At 38.2% G+C, this 24,156-nt stretch overlaps 5 protein-coding genes across 5 annotated transcripts; 4 read left to right on the top strand and 1 right to left on the bottom strand.

Annotated features, from left to right (window-relative positions):
• The first annotated feature begins 226 nt into the window (after positions 1 to 226).
• Positions 227 to 4,521, top strand: c15h3orf52 (chromosome 15 C3orf52 homolog). The gene is made up of 7 exons (XM_030399495.1): positions 227 to 577; positions 1,487 to 1,573; positions 1,834 to 1,920; positions 2,201 to 2,348; positions 2,525 to 2,685; positions 3,601 to 3,671; positions 3,798 to 4,521. The coding sequence occupies exons 1-7, from the start codon at positions 530 to 532 to the stop codon at positions 3,991 to 3,993; spliced, it is 798 nt and encodes a 265-aa protein (XP_030255355.1). The 5' UTR covers positions 227 to 529; the 3' UTR covers positions 3,994 to 4,521.
• Positions 4,522 to 9,880: 5,359 nt separating this feature from the next.
• guca1c (guanylate cyclase activator 1C) lies at positions 9,881 to 12,924 on the top strand. Its single transcript, XM_030399510.1, has 4 exons — positions 9,881 to 10,210; positions 10,382 to 10,531; positions 11,014 to 11,101; positions 11,262 to 12,924. Exons 1-4 carry the CDS (start codon positions 10,016 to 10,018, stop codon positions 11,396 to 11,398), a joined length of 570 nt encoding a protein of 189 aa, XP_030255370.1. The 5' UTR covers positions 9,881 to 10,015; the 3' UTR covers positions 11,399 to 12,924.
• Positions 12,925 to 14,354: 1,430 nt separating this feature from the next.
• On the top strand, positions 14,355 to 15,198 carry thrsp (thyroid hormone responsive). Its single transcript, XM_030397855.1, has one exon. It carries the CDS (start codon positions 14,406 to 14,408, stop codon positions 14,823 to 14,825), a length of 420 nt encoding a protein of 139 aa, XP_030253715.1. The 5' UTR covers positions 14,355 to 14,405; the 3' UTR covers positions 14,826 to 15,198.
• Positions 15,199 to 15,200: 2 nt separating this feature from the next.
• Positions 15,201 to 17,702, bottom strand: ndufc2 (NADH:ubiquinone oxidoreductase subunit C2). The gene is made up of 3 exons (XM_030397866.1): positions 17,430 to 17,702; positions 16,020 to 16,163; positions 15,201 to 15,392 (listed from the first exon to the last, which is right to left on the bottom strand). The coding sequence occupies exons 1-3, from the start codon at positions 17,566 to 17,568 to the stop codon at positions 15,343 to 15,345; spliced, it is 333 nt and encodes a 110-aa protein (XP_030253726.1). The 5' UTR covers positions 17,569 to 17,702; the 3' UTR covers positions 15,201 to 15,342.
• A 560-nt stretch (positions 17,703 to 18,262) lies between these two features.
• rab30 (RAB30, member RAS oncogene family) lies at positions 18,263 to 23,296 on the top strand. The gene is made up of 5 exons (XM_030397843.1): positions 18,263 to 18,503; positions 19,924 to 20,022; positions 20,130 to 20,213; positions 20,296 to 20,479; positions 21,568 to 23,296. The coding sequence occupies exons 2-5, from the start codon at positions 19,930 to 19,932 to the stop codon at positions 21,816 to 21,818; spliced, it is 612 nt and encodes a 203-aa protein (XP_030253703.1). The 5' UTR covers positions 18,263 to 18,503; positions 19,924 to 19,929; the 3' UTR covers positions 21,819 to 23,296.
• The last annotated feature ends 860 nt before the right edge of the window (positions 23,297 to 24,156 follow it).

Genomic DNA, 24,156 nt, shown 5'->3' with positions numbered 1-24,156 from the left:
AATCCTTCAGACCTTCGCCTGCAAGGAGAAAAGCTGGATCACGTGTATATTCGTCACACACCTGTGGGACAGTTAAATAAAAGTATGTATTTACACGCAGATTCTATTATAGCTATATACATATCTCAACAGTACAAAGCTGGCTTTAAATCGAAAGTAGATCAAACAGGAGATAACTGTTACGTTCAGGTTCACGTCCCCTCCCACCACAGTTTCTATCTTTCTGTATGTCTTGACAACGCCTTCCCACGTCAGCTGTGTCGAAACTTGAAGAAACTCACCTGGCTGGTGCGACGTAGGAAGGACAAGCTGTCCTCGTCAACGCAAAACAAAAACTTTCCCACGGTCTGTAAAGTCTGAACTCGCTGCGTGACCTGCTGTTTTCGAGGAAGTAGTTTTTTTTATCTGCTATCTGCGACGTTTACGGTCCCGCCGAGTGTTGCTTCGTTATCAAAAGTTATAATAGTAGCAGGTACTTCCGGGTTTCCAGGCTGACAGGATTCAGTCCCACTTGTCGCAGGTGACCAGCATGCCCATGGAGCTACAGACATTTCGGACGAATGGGAACGACGAACGGGTGAGTTCATGAGATAAATGAGAGTTTGTTTAATGTCCTGCCAGGTTACAATTACACTGTAATAGGCTTATGAAAATAATATAGGCTATGACACAAAAAAATACTTAAAAAATACATATATACATAGATACATTAATAAAATCAATACTGATTGTAATAAGAAGTATACAAGGTTATGCATTTTTTCACAATTAACATTAGAACTGGGAGCATTTGTCGATTAATCAATAAGTTGACTGACAGAGGCAATTACTTTGATAATCAATTGTTGGTTCATTGAAAAATCCCATACAGTCTCTCTTTCCATCTTTTATATGACTATAAACTATACATATATTTAAAACTTTGGATTTAGATTGTTGTACGCTTGCAACGATATACCAGTTTTCAGTATTTAGGTAATTGAGTTAATGGTATTCATACTGTCTGTATTTGCTTATCTACAGTATTGAATTTCACCATTTAAGTGTTATTTAAAAAATAAGATATTAAAAGCTTACATTGAGTATTATGATTGTCAGGAAGTTAGATTTTTTGGATGTATAATAACGCGTATGTTTAACCAAACATAATTTAAATTCAACTAATGATATTTTTCATAATAACTTTGTAATACCATGACACCCTGAGATCACAATATTTTCTGAGATAGTTATTGAACCGTGAGAATCTCATACCGTTGCAACCATTGAAATAAGCAACTTGGAACACATCACCTCGGGCTGTGCGATATTATTATTATTATTATTATTATTATTATTATATTTTTTAAGACACATCAAGAAAAAAACTTGAGATGGATCGATAAAGACAATAATCTTTATTTACAGCTCTATGTGACATCACTTTGCACAAACATTTCCTTTGTGGGGCTCATAGTAACAATTCCTAATATTTGCCCGCTTCTAGGTGACGGCATCTAATGGAGACAGTGTGGTCGACATGCCTGATGGAGCAGCAGCAGCAGCAGAGACAGATGGACTCCTTCAAATGCAGGTGAGTGAGTATCTTGCGTTGGTTTAGTTCAGGTTTATCGGCCGTTGAAAAGATAAGACTGACACGCTCTTTTAGCATGAATTTCACATTTCTGTGTAAAAGGCAAAAGAGGGCTTTGGTCTCTGTGGCAACGGTCTTCTCTAAAATGAATCATGAAAGTGAATGAATCAACATGCTGTCGTCTCGCTGACGTATTCCCTTTAAAAGGAAGGAAAGGGAGGAAAGTGACGTACAGTATGTCTGCTCTGTCTTTTCACCAGTCTAACGGTTGCAATGGGGGAGCGATGCCCGCCAACCATGCAGCAAAAATTCAAAGGGATCCGGAAATTACAAACAATACAAAAGAGGTATGAAGACTGTTATTAATAAATGTTCTAAAATGTGTTGCGTCTTGGGCATTTCCTTCTTCCACATAGGATAAAGGAAGTGTAACTTTCTGTCACCACAAGAAAACTTCAGCCCCTGGTTACTCTTCTTTGAACTTTGGATAGCTTCTTTTATGCTCTCTTTGTTATGAATTATGTCTTATTTTATTAATACTCCACAAAAAAATCTGTCTTGATATGAAACTTGAACCTGTATGGGCTGTAGCCATGTCTTGACAAGGCTGTTTCTTTTTGCTTTTAGAGCTGTGTGTACAGGGTAAGGAGAGAGCTAACTGAGGTCGTCTGCGAGTCCAAGAGTGCAAAGTGCAAAATCACACTATGGATGATCATCGCCCTCGTCATTTCGCTCATCGTTGTTGTGATTATAATTTCTGTGGCCGTGTGCTCAGGTAAGGTTCCACGATGAGAGAGAGGTCAGGCTTAATTTATGACATCCACACTTTGTCCACTGAGCATTTAAAGTATTTCACAAGTGCACAACAATGGAAAGCTAACGATGACACAATGCTCCGATTTCATACAGCTGTTACCCTTCCGGTTTTGACCCACTTTTCTCTCTGCGCAGCGATCCACAAGGACCCGGATGAGAGCTTTGACCCTTCGTTGTTTAAAGTTCCGGTGTACTTCGATGGGAGTTTCCAACTTCCCAATCTGGTGTTCACAGATGAACTTCTCACCCTTTCTTCCAATGAAAGCCAAGCACTTGCCACAGGCTTTCAAGAAAAGGTTTGCCATATTTTGACGTAACAACATCAGTTGTTTCCTGTGACCACACCCATATTATCATGATAAATGGAGAATGACTTGAGCCTTAGTTTTAGTTTTAGCTTATCCGCCCCCTTTTCTTTTTTTTTTATTATATAAAACAGGAAAAGTCAAACAAAAATTTCAATAGAGGTAAAACATATGTGCAGGTGAGGAAGCCAATAAAATTGATTAATTAAAACATGCATGTAACGTTAGTTATCAGGTAAATGTAGGGAAGTAAAAAGTACAATTTTTCCCCAAAATGTAGTGGAGTGGAAGTATAAAGTAGCAGAAAAGGTATAAGTACCTAAAGATGTTACTTATGGCAGTACTTGAGTAAATGTAGCCTACTTAGTTACATCGCATCAATGACTCAATGGTTAAAGTGGATGTGAATAGTTATGTTATTAAGAGAAATTTGTTTTATGGTATATAACACATTTCATTGCAAGTAAGGTAGTAACCTTAATGTTCTTTACATGAAAACATACATTACCAAATGACATGTATACAGATGAACATGATAAATAAAACACAAGAAAGAAACAACAAAAGTAAAATGTTTGAAAAAGATTTAAAAGTGTATTTAGATTTGCTTCCAATTTGTTTGACTCTAACTTCCATGATCTCATTTCACACTCTAGTCTGACAACTGTATTATTATGTTCATGTAAAATTCATTACTTCCACACAGCAGAGCCTCACAAAACAGAAACCTTTTCATAAAAGCTGCTGCTGAAAGCCATCTGTAGCTGGTTTCATCTTAGAAAACACTGAAATGGAAAGCTGTAGGACCAGAATAGATCTAACAGCGAAGTGAAAGAAGGATTGTATCAACTAAAAAGTTTTCATTCTCATTGTTTTTCTCTGCATGCCTCATCCTGCCCCACCCAGCTCGCTGACCTCTACAGATCCTCCCCTGCTCTGGGACGCTATTTCTCCAAAGCTAAAATAAATTCTTTCAGGTAAACTCATGTCACACTTAGTGGTTCTGGGCCACATTTTGGGGGATTTAACCTTTTGTTCTTAGTACATTTCCCATGGAAAATGCGCTGTGTTTCAGCAACTTGGTTTTTTTGCTCTCCCCGCAGAAACGGTCCAGTCATGGCTGACTACCAGCTGAATTTTCTCATCCCTGAAGAAGGGCAGGATCAGCTGAGAAACTTCACTCTGAGCAGGGAGATGGTTTACAACGTGTTCAGACAGTTCCTATATGACCAGGAGCCAAATGAGTCAGAGCCAATGTACATAGATCCTGTTTCCCTAAAAATGGTTGTAAGACACTGACAGATCAGTGAGAAAATCTTACTACAAGACACTGAGAAAAACACCAAACTCCCTACAGCAATGTGTGTGGTTAAAGCATATGATTTGTCAGACATCTGTGTGATTCTCCCATGAGTCTGTACAGCATGCATCTTTACCACAAGTCACGCAAACCCATATTGGCTAAAGGTCATAATGGATGATCTTCTGTGTTCTGTTTAACGTAATTAAAATCGATCAGCAGTGTGGGGAAATTTCAGGTAACATGGACCTCTACATACTGTCAAACTGACAACAAAAAGCCAACAAAAAAACAGCATATCTGACATATTTTTCATACGGTATTTGAGATTTTATTGTGTATTACTGTAATGTGCCTGCACTTTTATGAAGTATATTGTATAAGTGTATTGTAAGTATTAGTATTAATATAAGTGCTTTAATTATTTATATTCACTGACTTTTACTGTGATTCTTGCATTACTTTTTGTACAAAACCCGTGGCTGAAAAAGTGTTTTTAATGGAAATACAAGTGTTTTACATTTGCAGATCCGTGTCATTACTGTTCTCCTTCGCCAAACATGATTTGCCAACCAAAACTGTTGCACGCTCATAAATAATTTGCCTGGAGAGCAACAAACACAGTAGGAAAATCAGCTTGAGAGAACTGTGCAGCCTGGTGGGGCAACAGTTTTGTAATTGCTCTAACAAATTATATTTACAATAGTGTACAGTGTTTAACTAAACGCATTACATTTGTTTTGCATTTCTCTGAGGGTTTTTTATTTGACACATACATCATGGTTCAGTATGTGCCTTCATCAACCTGCTGTAGGCCTTTTTATAATCACCTTTGTGGTTGAACAGTAGAGGGAGTGCATGTCCCACATACAGGTGAACAGATACTTACTGTTTTCTGCCTACACTGATATATATATTTCTATTGAAAGCAGGATAGGTACAACAATGTCATTTACGTCACCATATTTTACTTTGCTGTGACGCAGCTCAAGGAGTTATTTAAAGAAGAAGGGAAACAAAGGGGAAAACCGAATACACAAAACCAAAAACCAAAAGGAAACCAAAAGAGAAAGAGAGCAAAAGGAGTTTGTTATATGGTGGAGGTAATGTGAAATGTTGAGGCACTCTCATACTTGACAGATAAGATTAGGAGAGACATTATATATATAGTAATTACAGGCCGGAGTGCATTGATATTTTCCCCTAGTTTAGTTTAGTTTAGTTAAGTGTGTTTATTTCGGTCTTGTAAGAAAAAAAACAAATACAATAGACAAATATAAAAGTATAAATACAAAACAAAACAAAACATAACAAAACAAAAACAAAATAAATCAAAAACAAAAACAAATCAAAACAAAAACACAACAAGCAATACAATACACTTGACAGTTGTGTCCCCTACAGTTGTGCTAGTTGTAGATTGTTGCTATTTATAATCACTGGTTGTAAGTAACATGTTTAGCGACTAAAGCTGTAAGTGTGTCAGACTGCAGACTGTTTCCTGGCAGTGATCATGTCAACACGTCTGTCTTCTAATAAGATTACAGCTGTGATTAATGTTTTTGCCAAATCACCTGCCCACAGACGGTAATTTTTTACAGCAGATGGGTTTTAATTAGCCTTCATGGCAGCTGGTTGATGTTTAACAGACGTTGCAGTGGAAGGTTTTTTTTATGAGTTCATTTTTGGGATAAGAAAACATCTGATGTACCTGGTTTGATTAAAATAATCGTGTTCTTTCATATAAAGAGTGTTTTTTACAGATCCAGTATGTATCGCTGCTGAAACTGTGCAGTTAAGGTGAAGTTCGAAATAAGTTTTTACAGTCATTCAGTTACAGTTTAACTTCAGAGTCAGTTAATTCGGACTCTGATTCCAGGATACTGTGTAAACAAGGTCGACATAGAGACTATGCCAAGTATTGGAGTTTTATATAATGATCACTTATAATTCAGCACTGTACTATTTTTTGGTACTTGTACTTTACTTGAGTATATTTTCCATTGTATTATTCCACTCCAGTTCTAAGGAAATATTCAGTTTTTTTAGTCCAGCACATTTAATTGACACATTTAGTCAGTAATTACTTTGCAGAGTTTGATTAATAAAATCAAAACAGAATCAACAATCAAATTATTATTATATTGAAGATGAAGCAAAGATTTTATTGATCCCTGGAGGTAAATGCACAACCTACCTGGCAGAGAGTAATTAACTTTTGCTAATACTTCTGTACTTTTACAAAGGTAAAATTCTGAATGCATGACTTAGACCTGAATCTAAGTATTTCTACACTTATCACTATTAGTTTAATATCTTAGTACTTCTTCTACCTCTGCGTGGAGATGATAGTGGTGTTTATTAAGAACAGTGTAGGCCTAATTACATACATCTTTTTTACGGGTAAACATTAGTTTAGTCCAATACACAGCTGAGTTTTATTGACGATATAATATTGGGTATTCTGAAAAGACACAAAGAATCACTTGACAATAAAATGATATTCTGAATGACATGAATTCTGAATCGTACCATATATGGAAGGAAATAATTATCCCCCGGCTCCTTTTTGAAGGGGAAGACTTCCACATTGCGTGACAGCCACGTGCTGGTCAAAAGTTCAAGTTGAAACAGCTGTACATCAGTTGGATGAACAAGTTCCTTTTAAAACCAAATCACTCCACGTGCTTTTTGAAACCTTCAAATATTGCAAAATATTGTAAATATTGCTATAAATAAGTGGCACATCTCTGTTTACACTGGATTTATTGATTCAGACTGGATGACTTTAGTTGACTTAAGCTGCTCTGTAGATAGATAGATAGATGGGGTATTTTCTGCACGTGATTAAACTCTTTCTGTTGAAGTAAAAACCTTTTTTTTTTAACCTGTTTGCAGCAGTGAGAGCTCATGTGTTATGGCAAAGGGCAGTAGCGTGGATCCTGGTTGTATACGCATATAGCTGCCTGGGTTGTGTGTGGCCACTGCCGGTCCATATTCTCAATCCTATTTTGAGAATTGTCAGTCGTCTAAAGCCAGATTTACTAAAATTAGAACACTGAGCTTTGATTGCGTGATTAGTTTAAGCAGCAGTTCACTAGTCTCAAGGCTTCATCGTAGCCACAATCCTCAAAGGTCTGCCACAGGTCAGCGTGCTGGTTAAACACGTATTTAGATATTACGTTTTTCTTTAGTGACACCAACCCAATTAAAGTCTACTCTTAAATGCATCAAGTGTAAATTGATTTTCATCTTGAAACTTGAGTCATTTCAATATTATGTCTCATGGAATTATTCAATATGCTTCATCCTGGTAATTTCATAGGATCAATATAAACAGATTTAGTTTGTCAACATTAGAAAAGTGGCAAAGATTTTTTTAAAAGAAAATTACCTTTGCTTACATTTTTTTTTAAATGCCTTGACTAGTAAGCATTTTAATAGTATGTATATTTTGAATTTAAATCTTTTACACGAGTTCACCCTAAAGGGTGACAATATTTGCTTTAAGTTTTTCTATCATGATAAACAACTTTGCATTGCACTTTTTTTTATTGAACTTTTTATTATTTGTTTTTTTTTATCTGCAAGGAAAATCACATAGAAAGCTTTAAAAATATCAATAATAAGTTTACCTGGTGGAAGCAAGTATAAGGCTGGAAGAGGGTGAAAATGATTTGATACTTTGCAAATGTTCAGACCGGCGAGGGAATTTTATTTAGGCAATATAGAAGATTTCATCACAGTCAAGTTCAGTGTGCATCAAAGTGCATGTACAGCAACAGATATATTAAATAAAATACAAAAACCTGACATGCAAAGAATTAAGAGACCACACACACACACACACACACACACACACACCAGATCCGGATCTTATTCTAGGTATAGTTAGAACACCATGACCTGGTGACCTGAGAGGTCTGACTGGATTGTAGTAGTGAGCAGGTGAGACATGTGCTGTAACAGGAAATGCACATTCTTCATTCCTCCAGTTTTTCTGTCTTACTCTATCATAAAATATATCTAGGGTGCAATGTATCTGACCTGACTACTAGTTAAACTATTACTAGTTTGTTAATACACCTGGAAAACATATACTTTTATCGGGCAGTCTTATCATTATTAGAATTTGAGATTTCGAGGTGATTAGCTCTTATGTCTCTAATATATTGTTGAATTACTCTGAAGCAGCACAATATTATGTACTCTCCTACAGCTCCCATCTAGTCTGACCTGCGCACAATGTGTTTTATGTGACATTTTTGTTCATTTCTCAAGGAATAATGCATGGTTCTTTTTGGTGGCTGATATCTATGAGTGAGTATAATGTGATGTGTATTCTAGATTTGGTGAACTTGATTATGATAAGCATGGCAGGTTTCACATTTTGAGTCATCCAGGGCTATCGAGCTTGATATTGGATTAGGCTTGATTGAATGGAATTGAAATGCTAGTAACTCAACCCTAACCCTGCAAAAGACTTAATCTGCAGATCATTTACTCACACAAATGCACACACACCTCAGGTCTAATCTTATTCTAGGTACAGCTAGAACACCGTGACCTATTGACCTGAGAGGTCTGAACTGATTGTTGGAATGAGTAGGTAAAACATGTACTGTAAAACGTACTGTATATCTGACCTTGCTGAACCGTAACTGTTACTGATTTGTTGACATGCAAGGAAAACGTAAAAATAATCTGCACTTCACTTGAAACGTTTTTTTGTGTTATGTAGTTTGTTAAATTGTTGCAAGCCAGCACATAATTATGCTCTGGCCTGCAGCACCCCTCAGTCCTTCACTGATGTATGCAGAACCTGAACCCTGAGCAGCAGCCTTTTCACTCCTGGCCTGTTTTTGCTGTTGAGAATTAAGCTCTTAAATACTGTACTGAGGAATCAAAATGGCAAAAATGTTCCTTCTGTTTAAAAAGCATAAAAACAGGGTAAAAACATGACAGGCCTGCTGAACCTGAGCACAGCAAGTCTCAGACTTCTTTTAAATTTCTCTTTAAAAATGTACTTTTTGTTTCTTTTTTAAAAAATGTTTGCTGCATGTTCTTATTTGTACTGTTCCCACATCTTTGTATTTAAATTGTATTCATGTTATTATTTTACTACCTCTGTGTACATATATTTATTTAAAATATTTCTAATTTGGTTTTCTTTTACTTTCATGTTATCTACCTTTCCTGGTTTTATTTTCTTTTGTAAAGCATTTTGTCCCATTGTAAAGAAAATTACTTTGTAAATAAAGTGCACGATTATTAAAATATGCAAATTTCACCTGTTTATTTAATGTCCCCACGACTATATTCATCATAAATAATATTTTTTATGTAATAGTTCATAAGAGGCTTAATGTGTGTTTTGTCGGTCAGACACATCCTCTCACCTGTTGATGTATAGAAATAGGTTAAGTCTTTTCCAAGAGGAGTTCCCTCCGTTAATACCCAGAGGAATCCCACAGGTGTCTTATAATGTTTGTGAATGTGTGCAGCCATGTTGGCAAATTTACTTATTCGCATGCAATAAGATATTCAAATATGCACATGAGAATACAAGCTAATAGTAAGTAGTGATAGAAAGACCTTACTAAAAGGTAATGTTAAAAAATCTGTGAGCAGAAAAGAAACAAGTAAAAAAGTAAATAAAGACTTTAATAAAAATGTGGAAGAAAAGGAGCAAAGAAATTCACCGTTGTCCCTAGGTTAAAAGTTCAAACCTGAGTGAGCTCCCCTTGTTGTAAACTTGCGTGCTAACTGATTGTCAGGCAGCCCCACTTCAGTCAGAGAGCTTGCAATGCCCTGATGTTCTTGGAAGTCTTTGGCTGTTATCCCATTATGGGGTTATCTCTCCTTTTGGAAGTCCCGAGACTTAAGATGTGATCGTTGCAGGAGGATTCAGCCAGTCCTCACTGTCGCCAGTGCCGTGAACACCCGCTTGCCTCTCTCACATCAATTTCATCGTCGGCACTCTGCAGTATTTCTGGACGGAATCGCACTTCAGGAGGAAGAATGGGGACCCACTGCTCCAGCCTGGATGATATCATGGAGGAGGACATGCACCACTGGTACACCAAATTCATGAGGGAGTCTCCTTCAGGGCTCATTACGCTCTTTGAGCTCAAGACTATGCTTGAAATGAACGGTATGACAGAGGAGGCCAGCAGCTATGTGGACCAGGTCTTCTTCACCTTTGACATGGACGGGGTAAGAAAACACCTGATCACTTCATCAGAAGTACATGATTTACATGATCTGTAAATATCTACTATAGTTTCTTCAGATTTTCCTTCTTTCTTTCTTTTCAAAATCACAATTGAAATAATACCTTTTTGTGTCGCCTTCCCCTGACCTCGTCTTTCATGTGTCTTTTTGCAGGACGGCTATATAGACTTTGTCGAATACATTGCAGCTATCAGTTTACTACTGAAAGGAGAAATCAACCAGAAACTAAAGTGGTACTTTAAGCTCTTTGATCAAGATGGAAATGGGAAAATCGACAAAGAGGAACTTGAGACTATATTTAAGGTACAAAGCATTTTCTTTCAGTGTGTCATATCTGAGTTTCCCAGAACTGAGGAACTGAGCAGTTGAGTTTCCTGCTTCGTGAAGATTAGCCCTTCTTCTCTGAGAAGGCAGATTTAGGTTTAACTGGCCGTGAACTAGACATGACATCTAATCTGAGGAACTTCTTACCTAACCCTGGGGTCTAAATATGGCCCTGCCCATTTAACCGACATAACCCTACATATTACATGATACTTTTTCACCTTGTCACATTATACTAACTGTTTCTGTTCAGGATGTATGTCATCATTGTAGTGGTTGGAGCTGTGTTAGAATGTGTTGTAGGTGTAGTAGAACCACTATACAATTATGTTTTTAAAACGCCTCTTGCAGTTATTACTTGTAATCAGCAGGTTACTGAGGAAAGGTAGAGTGTTTTATGAATATGATAGGCCTATTGTGTCCCTTTAACGTACAAATAACTGTGTAAACTTTCCTATCAGGCTATTCAAGATATCACCAGAATTTACGACATACCCCCGGAGGAGATTGTGACTCTCATATATGAGAAGATTGATGTGCATGGAGAAGGTGAGGAGGATCTTATAGTCAATCCAAGACTAATGTAATGTTCTTGGTTAGAAATAATATCACCATGACCTGCCCAGACCTTTTTCATCCATGTAAGCATCAAAAAACAGTCTGCTAGTCATAAAACCTTTGCTTCATCTTTTGCTTCTTGTGTCCTCAGGTGAGCTGACGCTGGAGGAGTTTATCAGTGGATCTCAAGACCATCCCGACATCATGGAAATGCTCACCAAGATGATGGATCTTACCCACGTCCTGGAAATCATTATCAACGGTCTACAGAAGAAACCTTTAGAATGAATCAGCGATCAACAAGCTGGACTATGTGGAGAGTCAAGATCATTTTTGGGTGGATTTTCAGAAAGCAGCGGTGTTGAGGAAAAGAAGAGCGACTGATGAAGAGCAAAGTCCCATCTCGCACTGCACAGAATGAACTGAATGAACTGATTGAGCTGTCCCACACAGATATGATCTGTGGCTGTGTGTGTGTGTGTGTGTCCCCCGAGGGAAGAAGAGAACGTGTCCGCCTCCCTCTGCTTGTGCTCTCACATGTGTCATTCCTGTTTTGTTAAGGTTAACAACATTTGAACAGGTGATGTGTTTGGAGAAGCTCAGTGAACGGAGGCCGCCTGACTGTCAGGCACAATGTGAAAGGCAGAGTTGGTTTCTTACTAAGATTTATAATGCATAAATTGTTCTTATAGTTAATTCATAATTTGGAATCCAACTCACATTTCAATTGCTGTCAGTTAAAGTGCAAAACTCTTCCTTACAGAGCCTCATTACAGAAAGCACTATGGCCACTTCCTGTGCCATCTATGCCATAATTACAGTATTTGGGTGTTAGTATGTTGAAATTATTTGCCTAAAACGGTGACTGTAAGTATTTTGATTACATGTACATTTTCCATCTGAGCCCATGTACACAAGTTCACAGGTCTTTCTTAAAACAAAGCTTTTTCTGTGCGTTTTGGCCTTCTGTGCATACGTGAACAGTATTTCAGCTAACTGAAAACTGAGCTTCTGGAAAACTCCTGCCAGGGTGCAGATATTCAAGAACACCATTTTCAGTGTTTATGTGTAAACAGGCTGTTTTGGCATGCCCCTTAAGTCTGGCATGTCTCTTGATTGGCCAACGTAGCCTTATGATAGAGGTTATATCGCCACCTGTTGCTTTGATGTGTGCTTGACAGCCTGCGTATGCATTTTCAGACTTTCTCCAGAGGAGAAAAAAAAAATGCATTTTTAAAAATACCTGTGTACGTATGCACTCCCTCTAAGTCTATTACATAAGTTCAACAAAAAGAGTTACATTTAATGTTTTTTTTTTCTATCAAGTTGAGTCAATGTGTATACATTTAACAACTAGATGTTTGATTTATTATCAGAGATAGAATAACCCTTTCAAATTCATTGCAGTTAACATATAAGTCTGCATCTATTTAATTTTCACATCGACTCAACATGATAAAAAAACTTTGCATTAATTGTGACAGTTTACGTGTATTAAAACGTATGTAATAAAATCAGATGGAAAATGTACATAATCAAACATAAAAATGTATATATATTTCCATTTTAACATCTAAAACTCTCCCTGAGATTGTTTTGTTGTTCGTTTTGTGTTGTTGCTGTCGTACTGTTGCTTGCATAAAAGGTGATTAGTAACTGAATGTGCATGTTGTGACTGTATGTAAAATTATCTGACATTGAAATGTAATGCATTACCATGTTTTACAACAATTGTGGACACTATTTTGCCTTAAAAATCACAATGTTTTTTTTTGTTAAAACTGTTTCATTTCCTTTAAAGAAAATAATCTTCACACTGAATGTATGATTGTTTCATTTTCACCAGATTAAGGTTTCGGAGTATTTCTTGATGAGATGTATTCACATTGCACAAACTGGACTATTGTTACTTGGGGGCTTACCACATGATTATGCACAGTGCAGTAGCAAATAGAGGAGGCTACATGTTAAACAATCAGGACTGAGAAAAAAAATGAAATAACGGTTTTCACATATTGCATGTAGATACATGGTTATTTGCTGGTTTAGACTCCTGACCAACAGAAGTGCTCATGGACGCCATCTTTTGTGCACAGGAGCTCAAGATCCACTCTGTGGTCAGGCATATGTGTAGTATGTGCAGGACACACAGAAAAACACAACTTTAACTCTCATATTTCAAGATCAAGACTTTATAGTACATGGTTTAATCAACTTGTGGTCTGTAGAGGTTTGGTCTAAAAGTGTTCTATTAAGCAGGCCTTTCTCAACAGGATACAGGCTTTATATCTGTTGGAGTTTATGAATGGTTAAATTCATAATTATCGTGTTCACTTAAGCAGCTGAATTCTGTTTTAAGAAACATTTTAAACATAAAATCCAAAACAACAAGACTGTTTCAAACTGGAAACACACCGTCTAAGTCACTGCAGGAATATATAGTTGAAATCCTACCTGATCCCAACAGCAGCTATCATTATAACACAACAATGCTTGTCTTTTTAAGCGACACAAACTGGTATTTCGTGTTCAGGGTGTTGCTTGGCTCCTCTCTACAGCTAGCCTGCCAAGCCAAGGGACAGAATGTCTGCAGAGCTTTGATTTCCATTTCTGCAGAAAATACCAGAGCTCATCACACACATGAAAGAACCTTATGATCAGCCGTCAATTAGAGGGGAGAAAAACGTTTGCACGTAGGTCCATCTGGACCCCGTCAGTCCACTGTCAGCTTCCTTGAATTCTGAATTATTATTTTGATTAAGCGTATACTTACTAAGCTTACCATCCAGGTTCTCCTGACTTTGCAATATCTGTGCAAACAGACAACAGAAGGACCAGGAGTACAGTCTGCGAGATAAGTTGCAAATGTAAACACAGGTGACCTTGGCCTAACACTAAGATTCTTTTCTTTTGGTCAATATTTGACATCCCTCAGCTCATTTCTAAACTTAATCAATATCAAACCATGTCATCCCATCATGCAGAGGCCATTCAAACACAGTGGTCTGTCTGGTTAATGATTTACCTGGGGTTCATTTTGGTGCAAACTGGCCAGGCTTTATTATGACCTCTATTGCAGGTTGTGTAAATCAAATACAGATAAGGGTCTGACTCCACATAGCACGGAGAGAGTTCCTAAATGTATCGGATGATGCAGTTACATAACAACACTGATCAACCCACCTCTGCTCATCCTATAAAGTCACCAGTATCTGCTTGTTGCTTTGCACTGCACACTGCTTCCTACCATCATCCACCACAATACAGGAACAGTCAACCACGTCCAACTGGAACCATGCAGTCTGCCGAGGCCAAATTCAACAGAAACAGCCTGCTCTTGGCTCTGAGACGATACAGCTCAGCTGTCACTGACATGGAGCAAACCATTCTCATGCCGAGCCTGCTGCGAGATGTACCCACCGATGATTTGTGGGAGTGTGAAGCGGCAGAGGAGTCATGCAGCGATCTGTATGCAAACTACCTGATGCTCAAGGCCATAAGAAACACAGCGGAGAGCAGTCTTGTTATCCTGGATGACCACAAGGTCAAAAACAACGCTACACTCAACACGACCCTGGAGCCTCTCTTGGACACAGATCCTGAAGCTCTCTTCCAATTCCACCTGGTAGGACTGTTTTCTGTGATGACCGACCTCACCAAGAAGACGCGGAGCCTTACGGAGAAATATATGGACATAATTGGAGTGTCACATTAGACATCATGCGAGATATATGGACATTGAGTAAATTCCTGAAGTTGTAAAAATGCTATTTGTAACAAAGTCATATGAATGTGTCAACTGTCTCAATTTTCACATTCATTCATCCAATGATTCTAATAAATATTAAATATATATGCTGTGCCAAAAACTGATCAATTCTGTATCGTCTTTTACCATTGTTAATGACAGAAAATATGGTTTGGAGATACGGCATGAATATCAAATGATTACATGCTCATGAATCATCAGCACAGGGTTCTAGGCTTGATTTTTGCCCAATCACACAACCTTACAGATAACCATGCTTATTGTTTTGACTGACAACAAAAAGTTGACCTGTGGACTTGATAAAGTTTTAGTCAGACAATGTTGAATTTTGGTATACTTTTTTTTTTATTTACATAGTTATATTTCACCAGAAAATGACAGAAATATTTCACAAAAAGACCACGCAGAGCAGATGTAGTCTATTTTCCATCTCCCTCTCTTTCTCTTCAACAGTTGCAGACACTTAGCGCACAGGATAGAAAGGCTCCACAATCTCTGCAAAGGTCTTCTTTTCTGGTGAGATAAAAAAAAAAAAAAACAGGAATAATTGATAAGACAGATACATGGAACACCATTTTTTTTTTAAGTGAAGATTTACAAATATCCTAGTGTACTTCAAACAATACAAAAATACTACTCAGCATGGGGCACCACACCCTCATACTGACCACATTTTAAGATGCAAGTCTGTTATCAGCTTATGATTGCTGTTAGTGATGGTGAAATATATGAAGAATGCAAGATAATATACAGTAGAGATACAAAGTAATAAAGATATATTCATTTAAAGAGGAACATATGCGCTTGTATTAAATAAACACATAATACCAACACTGCGCAGTTATTTTTTGAACAATTGTTCTTATGTGTTTGATGAAAATTATCCTGCAACTATCAAGCCACATATTTCCTCAATCAATCATCAATGATGTCAAAAATAATTTGCTTAACCCAAACGTTATTGGGATGAATAGGTCCCTTCCTTCCTAGACTTAATAAGTCATACAATACCAGTGTGGAGTAAAATTGCAGTGAAAAAACATGAAGAAACCCGCATCAAACATTTTACATGAGGCAGTATGGTTGTTTGTTGGGTTCTTGTTTCTACTGTTAGAGCAAGAACACTCAAAATTCACTTACCCTTTTCTGGGAATTCTTCTGGGTGGAGTCTGATATACTCGTGCATATCTCGATCATGCTTGGCGTAACAGTAATTTTCATATTTTGTCAGGTGGTAGCCGAGGAACCAGCCAACTGTTGCCAACAGGACTTGTCGATGAACACCTAAAAGTGGAACATAGAATCATACATTTACATGGCAATACTATAAAATAGGTGCTGACCTATTATTGTGGCTGACATTCAGTATTTACGATCATTCGTGTTGCTGATTGGTGATAAAATGAACCAATTTAAAACTGTGCTACTTTGACGCTGAAGCAGCATCCTCTCACACAAGGTCACAGAATCTGATTGGTAAAACATCCCAATTAAGAGCCTCCAAACACTGAATAATTTCAACGTGTAAAGTAACTAAATGTATCAAATAAATGTACTGGAGAGAAAGCATAAAGAAGCAGAAAATGGAAATACTCAAGGAAAGAACGTGATTATTGTATGAAAGAACAGTACTTGAGTAAATTACACTTTGGTTCATTCCATCACTAGTTGTTTAAAATTTTAACACAAAGAGTATCATTTTTAGTGCAAATAATTATTGGTTCCTAAATAACAGTTTCAGATCCCTAATTTCCAATAATTGGTATTGGCCCTGAAGAAACCATATCAGTCAAACCAAACTATTATATATCCTGTAGTATATATATCCTCCTCCCGTCCAGAATGTACTAATTGTAAGTTGCTTTGGACAAAAGCACCTTCTAAATGCCCAAAATGTAAATATATACAAGAACTGTACTAATATGGAACTAAAGGCTGGCACCTTATGTCTTGCAAAATAAGGAGGAACAAGTTCAAATTTAAACTTGATTGTGTTGTACTAATGCTAGCTTGCACTGAAATCAAGTCCGATATTAAACTGGAATGAAGAAACAGACAAAAGCATGAGCAAACTATATCATATTGAGTATATAGGTTGGATCTTAACACAGCTCTTAAGCGAAAGGTTGTTGTTGGGTGAATTTTTCGTCCACTTAATGTTAAATGAAGCATTACATTATGGTTCTGTCCGTTTTGAATTTTTCGTCCACTTTATGTTAAATGAAGCATAACATTATGGTTATGTCCGTTTACAGTATGTGAACAAATCAATAAGTTAACAACTAGCTTGTAATTATTTAACAGTTAATTTGTTATTCATTTGACACCTGAAGTGATAAAAGTAGCTAGGTAACCACAGAGTTTAAGCTAGTCGAGCAAAAGATACAGTCATAACAAAGTACAGCTCTGCTATGACACCACATGTTTGCTCTTTGCTAAATGCCGCATGTCTGGGCAGGTTGTTTGGTGCTTTGTGATTCAATATTGCATATGCCTGAGAGGAAAGTCCACCACAAGTCAGTCTGGAAGCTAGCTAACAAACATGCTAACCTGCTCTTAGCGGCGGCCTGTGGTTGATGGCATTCTGAAGCATCGCTGTCAACCAGCCTGCGGTGCCCAGCCACATCGAGTTTCTGTTGACGATTCCAGGAGGGGGAATAGACTTTGCATCATCTGGTATAAGCCCCATGGCGACAAATGTCCACTTCTATCCAGAAATCTTTAGCGACCTTCCAGGTTCCGATGTCTACTTGTCGGCTATCACCTCCCGTAGGAAGTCAAGGACATGGTGTGCAACCGAATGAAACGCCCGGGCAGGGAACAAAAATGAGAGCCGCTTTAGTTCCGCCTATTCTGTCTCCTAGCAACCAACACCAGACGATTAAACTTTACGTTTAGACACCCATCTGATTACTTTTTGATTACATTACATTGATTTAATTGTGTTATAAATTAACATAGGCATAACACACACAGCAGGGCGTTCGAGTCAAGTCGCCGTAGTGGCTATTGCAGGCTAACAGTTAGCAATGTAGCTGTTCAGTGCATCCTCACACAGGGATGCTAGCATGGCTAACTCTTCTAGAAAATGTTGGAAAACATGTTGTTATTATCGTTGCCTCATGTTCTGTTACGACTTTTAGTTTTCGCTCTGTATAATGGGTGGTGAAACATTAAGTTCTGTAACAACTTATGATGAGCTTTTTTTTTGTATTCACTGCAAAGTAGGTCCTGGACACACAACCGACAGATAAATATAAACATAAGGCATAAAACGTGCACTCATGACATTTTAAAGACAGGGACAGCTCCCCAGAAAAACAAACAATTAAGTACAGGACTTGAGTATTTGTACTGGGTCATTCTGCATGTGAACTGATGACATCATTGAGTGCAGTCTTCCTCCTCCTCCTCCTCCACCACCACCACCACCACCATCAGACAGGCTGCTGCTGCTGCTGCTGCTGAGGATACACTCTCTCTCTCTCTCTCACACACACACACACACACACACACACACAGCCAGAGGAATTATGCCCTGCCCAGCAGTGGCTTTGCCTGTTTGATGAGGTGACCTATGCATACCAAGTGGCTGTAAGTCCGGGGATATCCCCCGTGTTTTTGGTAAGTGCAAACTATTTCCAGGCTCGATGCGGAGGGCTGCTTGCTATTTTCTCTCTCCTGCATCTGCAAGATAGTGTCAAAATGGCTAGAGTCACTCGGTTAGCTGCTAGTTGCTACTGTTTGCTAGCTTCGCCCCCCTCAACGGCTATCAACTGAGGCTGAAAAACACGAGACATTACCGGGAAGAAATGTGACGAATACTCACATTAAATCTGTGCGGAATGTGCGACAGTGTTCAGTTTTCGTTTTAAAACCAAAAGGGAGCGATTGAGAAGAAGGAAATGCGACACGGGCACATTTCATGTATATGCATGCAATTCCAGTTAAACCCTAAAATATGGTTCACAGGATCGAGGTTGATGTTCAGCGATTCGGGTCGTCTTGTAATCAACAGTTTGCCTTCTTAAAATGTATATTATTATTATTTTTTATTTTTTATTTTACAATGAGACGCACGTACAGGCCCGATTCACAACGCTGGTGTCGGAGCAGATGTAACGGTGCTGCAGAGAAAATACTAAAAATCTGTTATCATCTCTGTTTACATACATTTCACAGGCCACTGTCTGGTGTGTGGACTACAGCTCTGTTGGCTACACCCAGTGTTTCATTTTGTGAATTTAGTCACTGCCAACAGTGTTTTTCTGGATCCTCCGTGGCCTCAGTAACTTACCCCCAAAAGTGATGCACAGCCCCCCTAAAACTGCACTGAGAACAAACGGGAGTCTCACGCTGTGCACATGACACATGATGTAAGAATGGGGTAAAAAGTGAAATAGAAAAATGTCCCCCCCAAGTGTATATTGATGTTATTAAAGTTCAAACTCAGCTAATAAGGCCTTAACGGTGGAGCAACGAGGACGAAATACATTTTGCTTTGAGCATTTCTATTAGTACAAGAGATAAAGAGGACAACGTTAATAACCATTCTATTAAAGTGAGACTTCTGCTGTAAATTTGGCTTTTTTCCTTCTACAGTTTTTAACTAAATCTGCAACCAGTTGTACAAACTGAAGATCTGAGCCAAGCCACGTTAAGCAAACAATTCCTCTGATTTGCGTCAGTGGAGATTACTCAGAGCAAGTGTCAGCTGGTCTCTCCCGAGGACGTGGTTTCTAGTTTCACAACGGTTTGGCAGTTGACTCAGCGTCTTCACTGTCCATGGCCTTCCATATCTGTGCCCGTACTTTATCCGCTGGAGCTGCACAGTTAATCAAGTCAGTATTGAAATAGCAACGTGACCAAGTGCAAAATCCAAATCACAGAAGCTGTAATTATATTGTGAGTGTAATGAAGTCCTGCAGCCCCGGTGTGAAATGAACATGAGCTGGAAAACAAATTTGATCGCTTTAAATTCAGTGAGTTTGTGTTAATGCATTTTCTAACCATCTGTTTCTTTTGTTCCTTTGTTTCTTCACAGTTTAGCATGAGCATGGAAGATTATGACTACCTGTTCAAAATTGTTCTGATAGGAAATGCTGGAGTTGGGAAGACATGTCTCGTCCGGCGCTTTACTCAGGTTTGTCTGAGCTTATGAGTCTGGATATTGTTGTTATTATTATTGAACAACAAAGGATTAAAGTATCAGACTGTATTATTCTTTTTTAATTATTTTTTTTATATTAGGGCCTTTTCCCACCTGGACAAGGGGCGACTATTGGAGTAGATTTCATGATTAAAACCGTGGAAATCAAAGGGGAGAAGGTCAAGGTAAACACAGATTAAAATTATAAGTGATGTTTTATTGGAGTTTGGGTGGACAGTAGCTGATTTTGAATATTATGTTTTCCAGCTGCAGATATGGGACACAGCTGGACAGGAGAGATTTCGCTCCATTACTCAGAGTTATTACCGTAGTGCCAATGCCCTCATTCTTACGTACGACATTACCTGTGAGGACTCCTTCAGGTGCCTTCCAGAGTGGCTGAGGGAGATTGAGCAGTATGCCAACAACCAAGTGGTGACTATATTAGTCGGTAAGAAGCTGTACGTCATTCCTTTGTTAACTAATGGATGTCTTATATCATTAACATTGATGGAGAGAGGCCAGTTTGAAGGCAGGAAATTGGGTTTGGCTCCTGGCAGCACTGGGCTGAGTCACCTAACCAAGTTAACTAGCTAACAGCAGCAAGCAGCAGTTAGGGGGTTAGCTAGCGGCAGGTAAAGCTACCTAAATCACCTTTGTACTTATATCATCATCTTCAGGCTTGTAGAGACAACTAAGAGACGGAGAAGGACTAATTATATTACCTGCTCAGATATGGCCAATAAAAAATATTTTAATACGTGTAAATTGCTACAAATTGCTACGCAGAGCCACTTTAAATGACATCTTTTAATGACAATCCAAATCGTACCACTTTACTCGAGGTCAAGAAAATTATTCTTGACATTGTAACTAAAGAATTTGACAGGGTAATAACACTGACATTATAAGGACAGGTCCAAATTGTACCTCTAGTTGAGGTCTAGAATTTTTTTTATGACACGAATAATAATGGTCTCATGACAGTCAATGTCAAAACCACCATGACAGTTTAATGTAATATTAACATATAAAGACCTGCTGTGACATCTTTATGATAGGATAGAACTGTCTTGGTTAGTGTCAGGTTGTCATAACAAAGACATCTCAAACCATTTCGACTGCACATTAGCATTAGACGTGACTTAATGCTAACGGTCATATACATTCATCAAGATGCTGACGTGATTAAAGCTAATGCACTCTCTGATATTTGTGGAGATTTGAGCATTTTTCTGGAACGGTCCTATATTTTGAGCCCATTTAAATGTGAATGTGAATTAGCGAGCTGACATGAAAGGCAGTTTCTGAATAGATTTGCACAACACAAAGCAAGTTTTGTCTTCGTCAACATTTTATTGTGCGTTTGCTGTGAAATTCCTGTCACTTCTCAGCAAAGAAATCATTTTTGTCTGGAATAAAAAGCCTCCACACACATGCACCTCCACTTCCATCTGTCTCATGTACACCCACCACTGTTCATACGGTGATGTAAGACGCCGCATTCTTACCCGTCACGTGTGCTGTATGTCTTTGCAGGTAATAAAATAGACCTGGCAGAGAAGAGAGAGGTTCTCAGACAGAGGGCTGAAGACTTCGCCGAGGCTCAGAGCATGCTGTATCTGGAGACCTCAGCCAAAGAGTCCGACAATGTTGAGAAACTTTTCCTCGACCTGGCCTGCGAACTCATTCGAGAGGCCAAGCAGAACAAGCTGGATAACAATGACACTGCCCCAATGCCCGGCGAGGGTAAAACCATAAGTTACTTGAGCTGCTGCAGCCTCAATTAGGGAGAGCTCAGCCTTGTGGCTGCGGTAACTCAGTAGCCATTGACTGTAGAGGGCAGACGGCCGAGCCCCAGCGCCTCCGTCCCTCTAAGATGGCATGAAGCCACTTCCTAGTCCTGTCATTTCTAGTCCCATGCCTTTTTTAAGCTGTACAAGGAAGTTAGTCAACTTTAGTTTGGCCTTCCAGGATCAAGCATTTTAAGATGCTGCCATTATGGAGAACATTATCCTCCATGCAACAGGATATGAAGTATGTCTGCCTGATGCATCCAGGAATCTGAGTAGGGCTCCATTTTGTCCTCTTCATGGTGAAATGGCAAAAACGATAATTTATGGGTTTTAGGGTCCATTTTCATTCAGCATCAATATTCACCAGCAGTATTACGTGAGTAAAAAGTTCAGCCAGGTATTTTGTTACAGAATTCGCAGAGCTGACAACAAGTGTCATTATCATTGGAAGTTATCAGTAAATGGTAACAATATGTTTACATATAGTACGTTTTAGGGGGTCTGATCAATTTGCAAAAAAAAAAAAAAAAGTTTTGCAGACTTCAATCTGTTGCACAATCATTCATCTCCCGATAATTTCTTCTGCTCTGAGAATTGCATAAAATTTTACTAACATTCATAATCTCATGTCTGAGTAGTCATTTGCACCTGTCGTTACAAACTGTGAAATATTTGTTTCCAGTAGAAGATTTTTACCTGCTGCTAAAATATGTTTTTTTGTCCCATAAACAAGTATAAATACTACATTGAAGCAGTATTGTGTGACGCCATTTTTTTTCAGTATACCTGCAGTGCTTGCGATTAGTTGGTTGATATAATATGAAGCAGTTGGAAAGGCCTCAGATGTTGTCATAAGTAGAAATTATTAAGTCTAATCAACTGACTTTTTTTATTTGACTGTCAGCAGTTTCTTTTTATCCATAGACGTGAATATTTCTGCCTTCGTTGTTGCTGCCTAGCCATGAAATTGTACCACTTTTTATTTGTTCGAAGGGGTATGTTCATGTAGTTCCGTATGACTTGTTGTGCTTCATATGCTTTTATTGTGAAAATTCTCAATTGTCCAGCATGTTTTTTGCCATAATTTGTAGTGTCTAACTTTATCTTTCATATATTTGCCATAACTGTAATGTACTGTATTGCACAATGCCATATACTGCACACTTATTTTTATTGTAACATGTTGTCTTTTGTTGTACAGACCCGTAGTACATCTTGGCACTTTGCGTTTATACTTTTTATTATTTTCAGTAATCCTTTGTACAACTGACGAGCCTATTGTTTTGCCTTTTACCAATAGATTTAACAGCAGTTAGGCTACTTATTGTTAATCCTTTGCATCTTCTTGTCAACACAATATGGGAAATACAAAGGAAAACACTATTGGGATGTCGTGCTTTTTTTCTTTCCTTTTATGTGTACAAAATAATCCAGAAAAAATACCCTGTATAACATTAAATAATTACACTAAATGTCTTGTATTTGTCATGTTGTTATTGCTTTTGGCTGATCATTGTACTCTAGGAGTTGGTTGTTGTTTTATTTTGAAGGTATTCCCGGAAGTGTGGTATAATGTCCACCTGACGCTTGAGGAGTTAGTAGTCACCAGTAGAAAAACACGAAAATTCAGTGTTTATAAATGTTTATACTACCATCCAGATGACACTAGTTATAAATCCGGCCTTTATGAAAACTTTGTTTTTATCGTTTCATTGGAAAATAGCCATGGTAGCATGAATGCTAATGGACGTCAGACAAGGATTACCATTAGCTAAACGCATTCAGATGGCTACGCTTTTGCAGTCTTAATAACAATAAGACTTATTATTGGACTAATTAGTCAATACTTACTACTATGGCTTATGCTAATATTGATCTTACTCCCTGTGACCACCAGATACAAATAACAAATATCATTATCTAGAGTATTTCTGCTTGAAAACACGTAAATCGATCCTTTCTTGCCTCATCATCTGCATACACTGCCCTCCCGAGGTGACCGCGAGTAACTACACGTCCGTCTACGTGAAATATTTTATGTTGAAAATATTTGCCGGAAACATTGGCACGCTATTCATTGACGCTGCTTGACGAATTTATTGCTGCAGTTTGTTGTTGTGGCCGCTAGAGGGCAGCACATACTCCTTTTTTAAAATGCGTTCAGGCCAACATCCCCTCCTAGCATCTCCACATAGAAGAAGTTATATTAAATCATATAACATGAAACGTGTATTTTGAACGGTTTGATTGATTGTTTATACCGGGAATTGGTAAATAAACCGATTTAGAGTGACAGTGATTGCTGCCCTCTAGTGGCCACATTGAGAAACTG

This window comes from Sparus aurata, chromosome 2 (assembly GCF_900880675.1).
Source record: "Sparus aurata chromosome 2, fSpaAur1.1, whole genome shotgun sequence".
In the NCBI taxonomy this organism is placed as follows: domain Eukaryota; kingdom Metazoa; phylum Chordata; class Actinopteri; order Spariformes; family Sparidae; genus Sparus; species Sparus aurata.
This window is presented reverse-complemented; position numbering and strand designations above follow the sequence as displayed.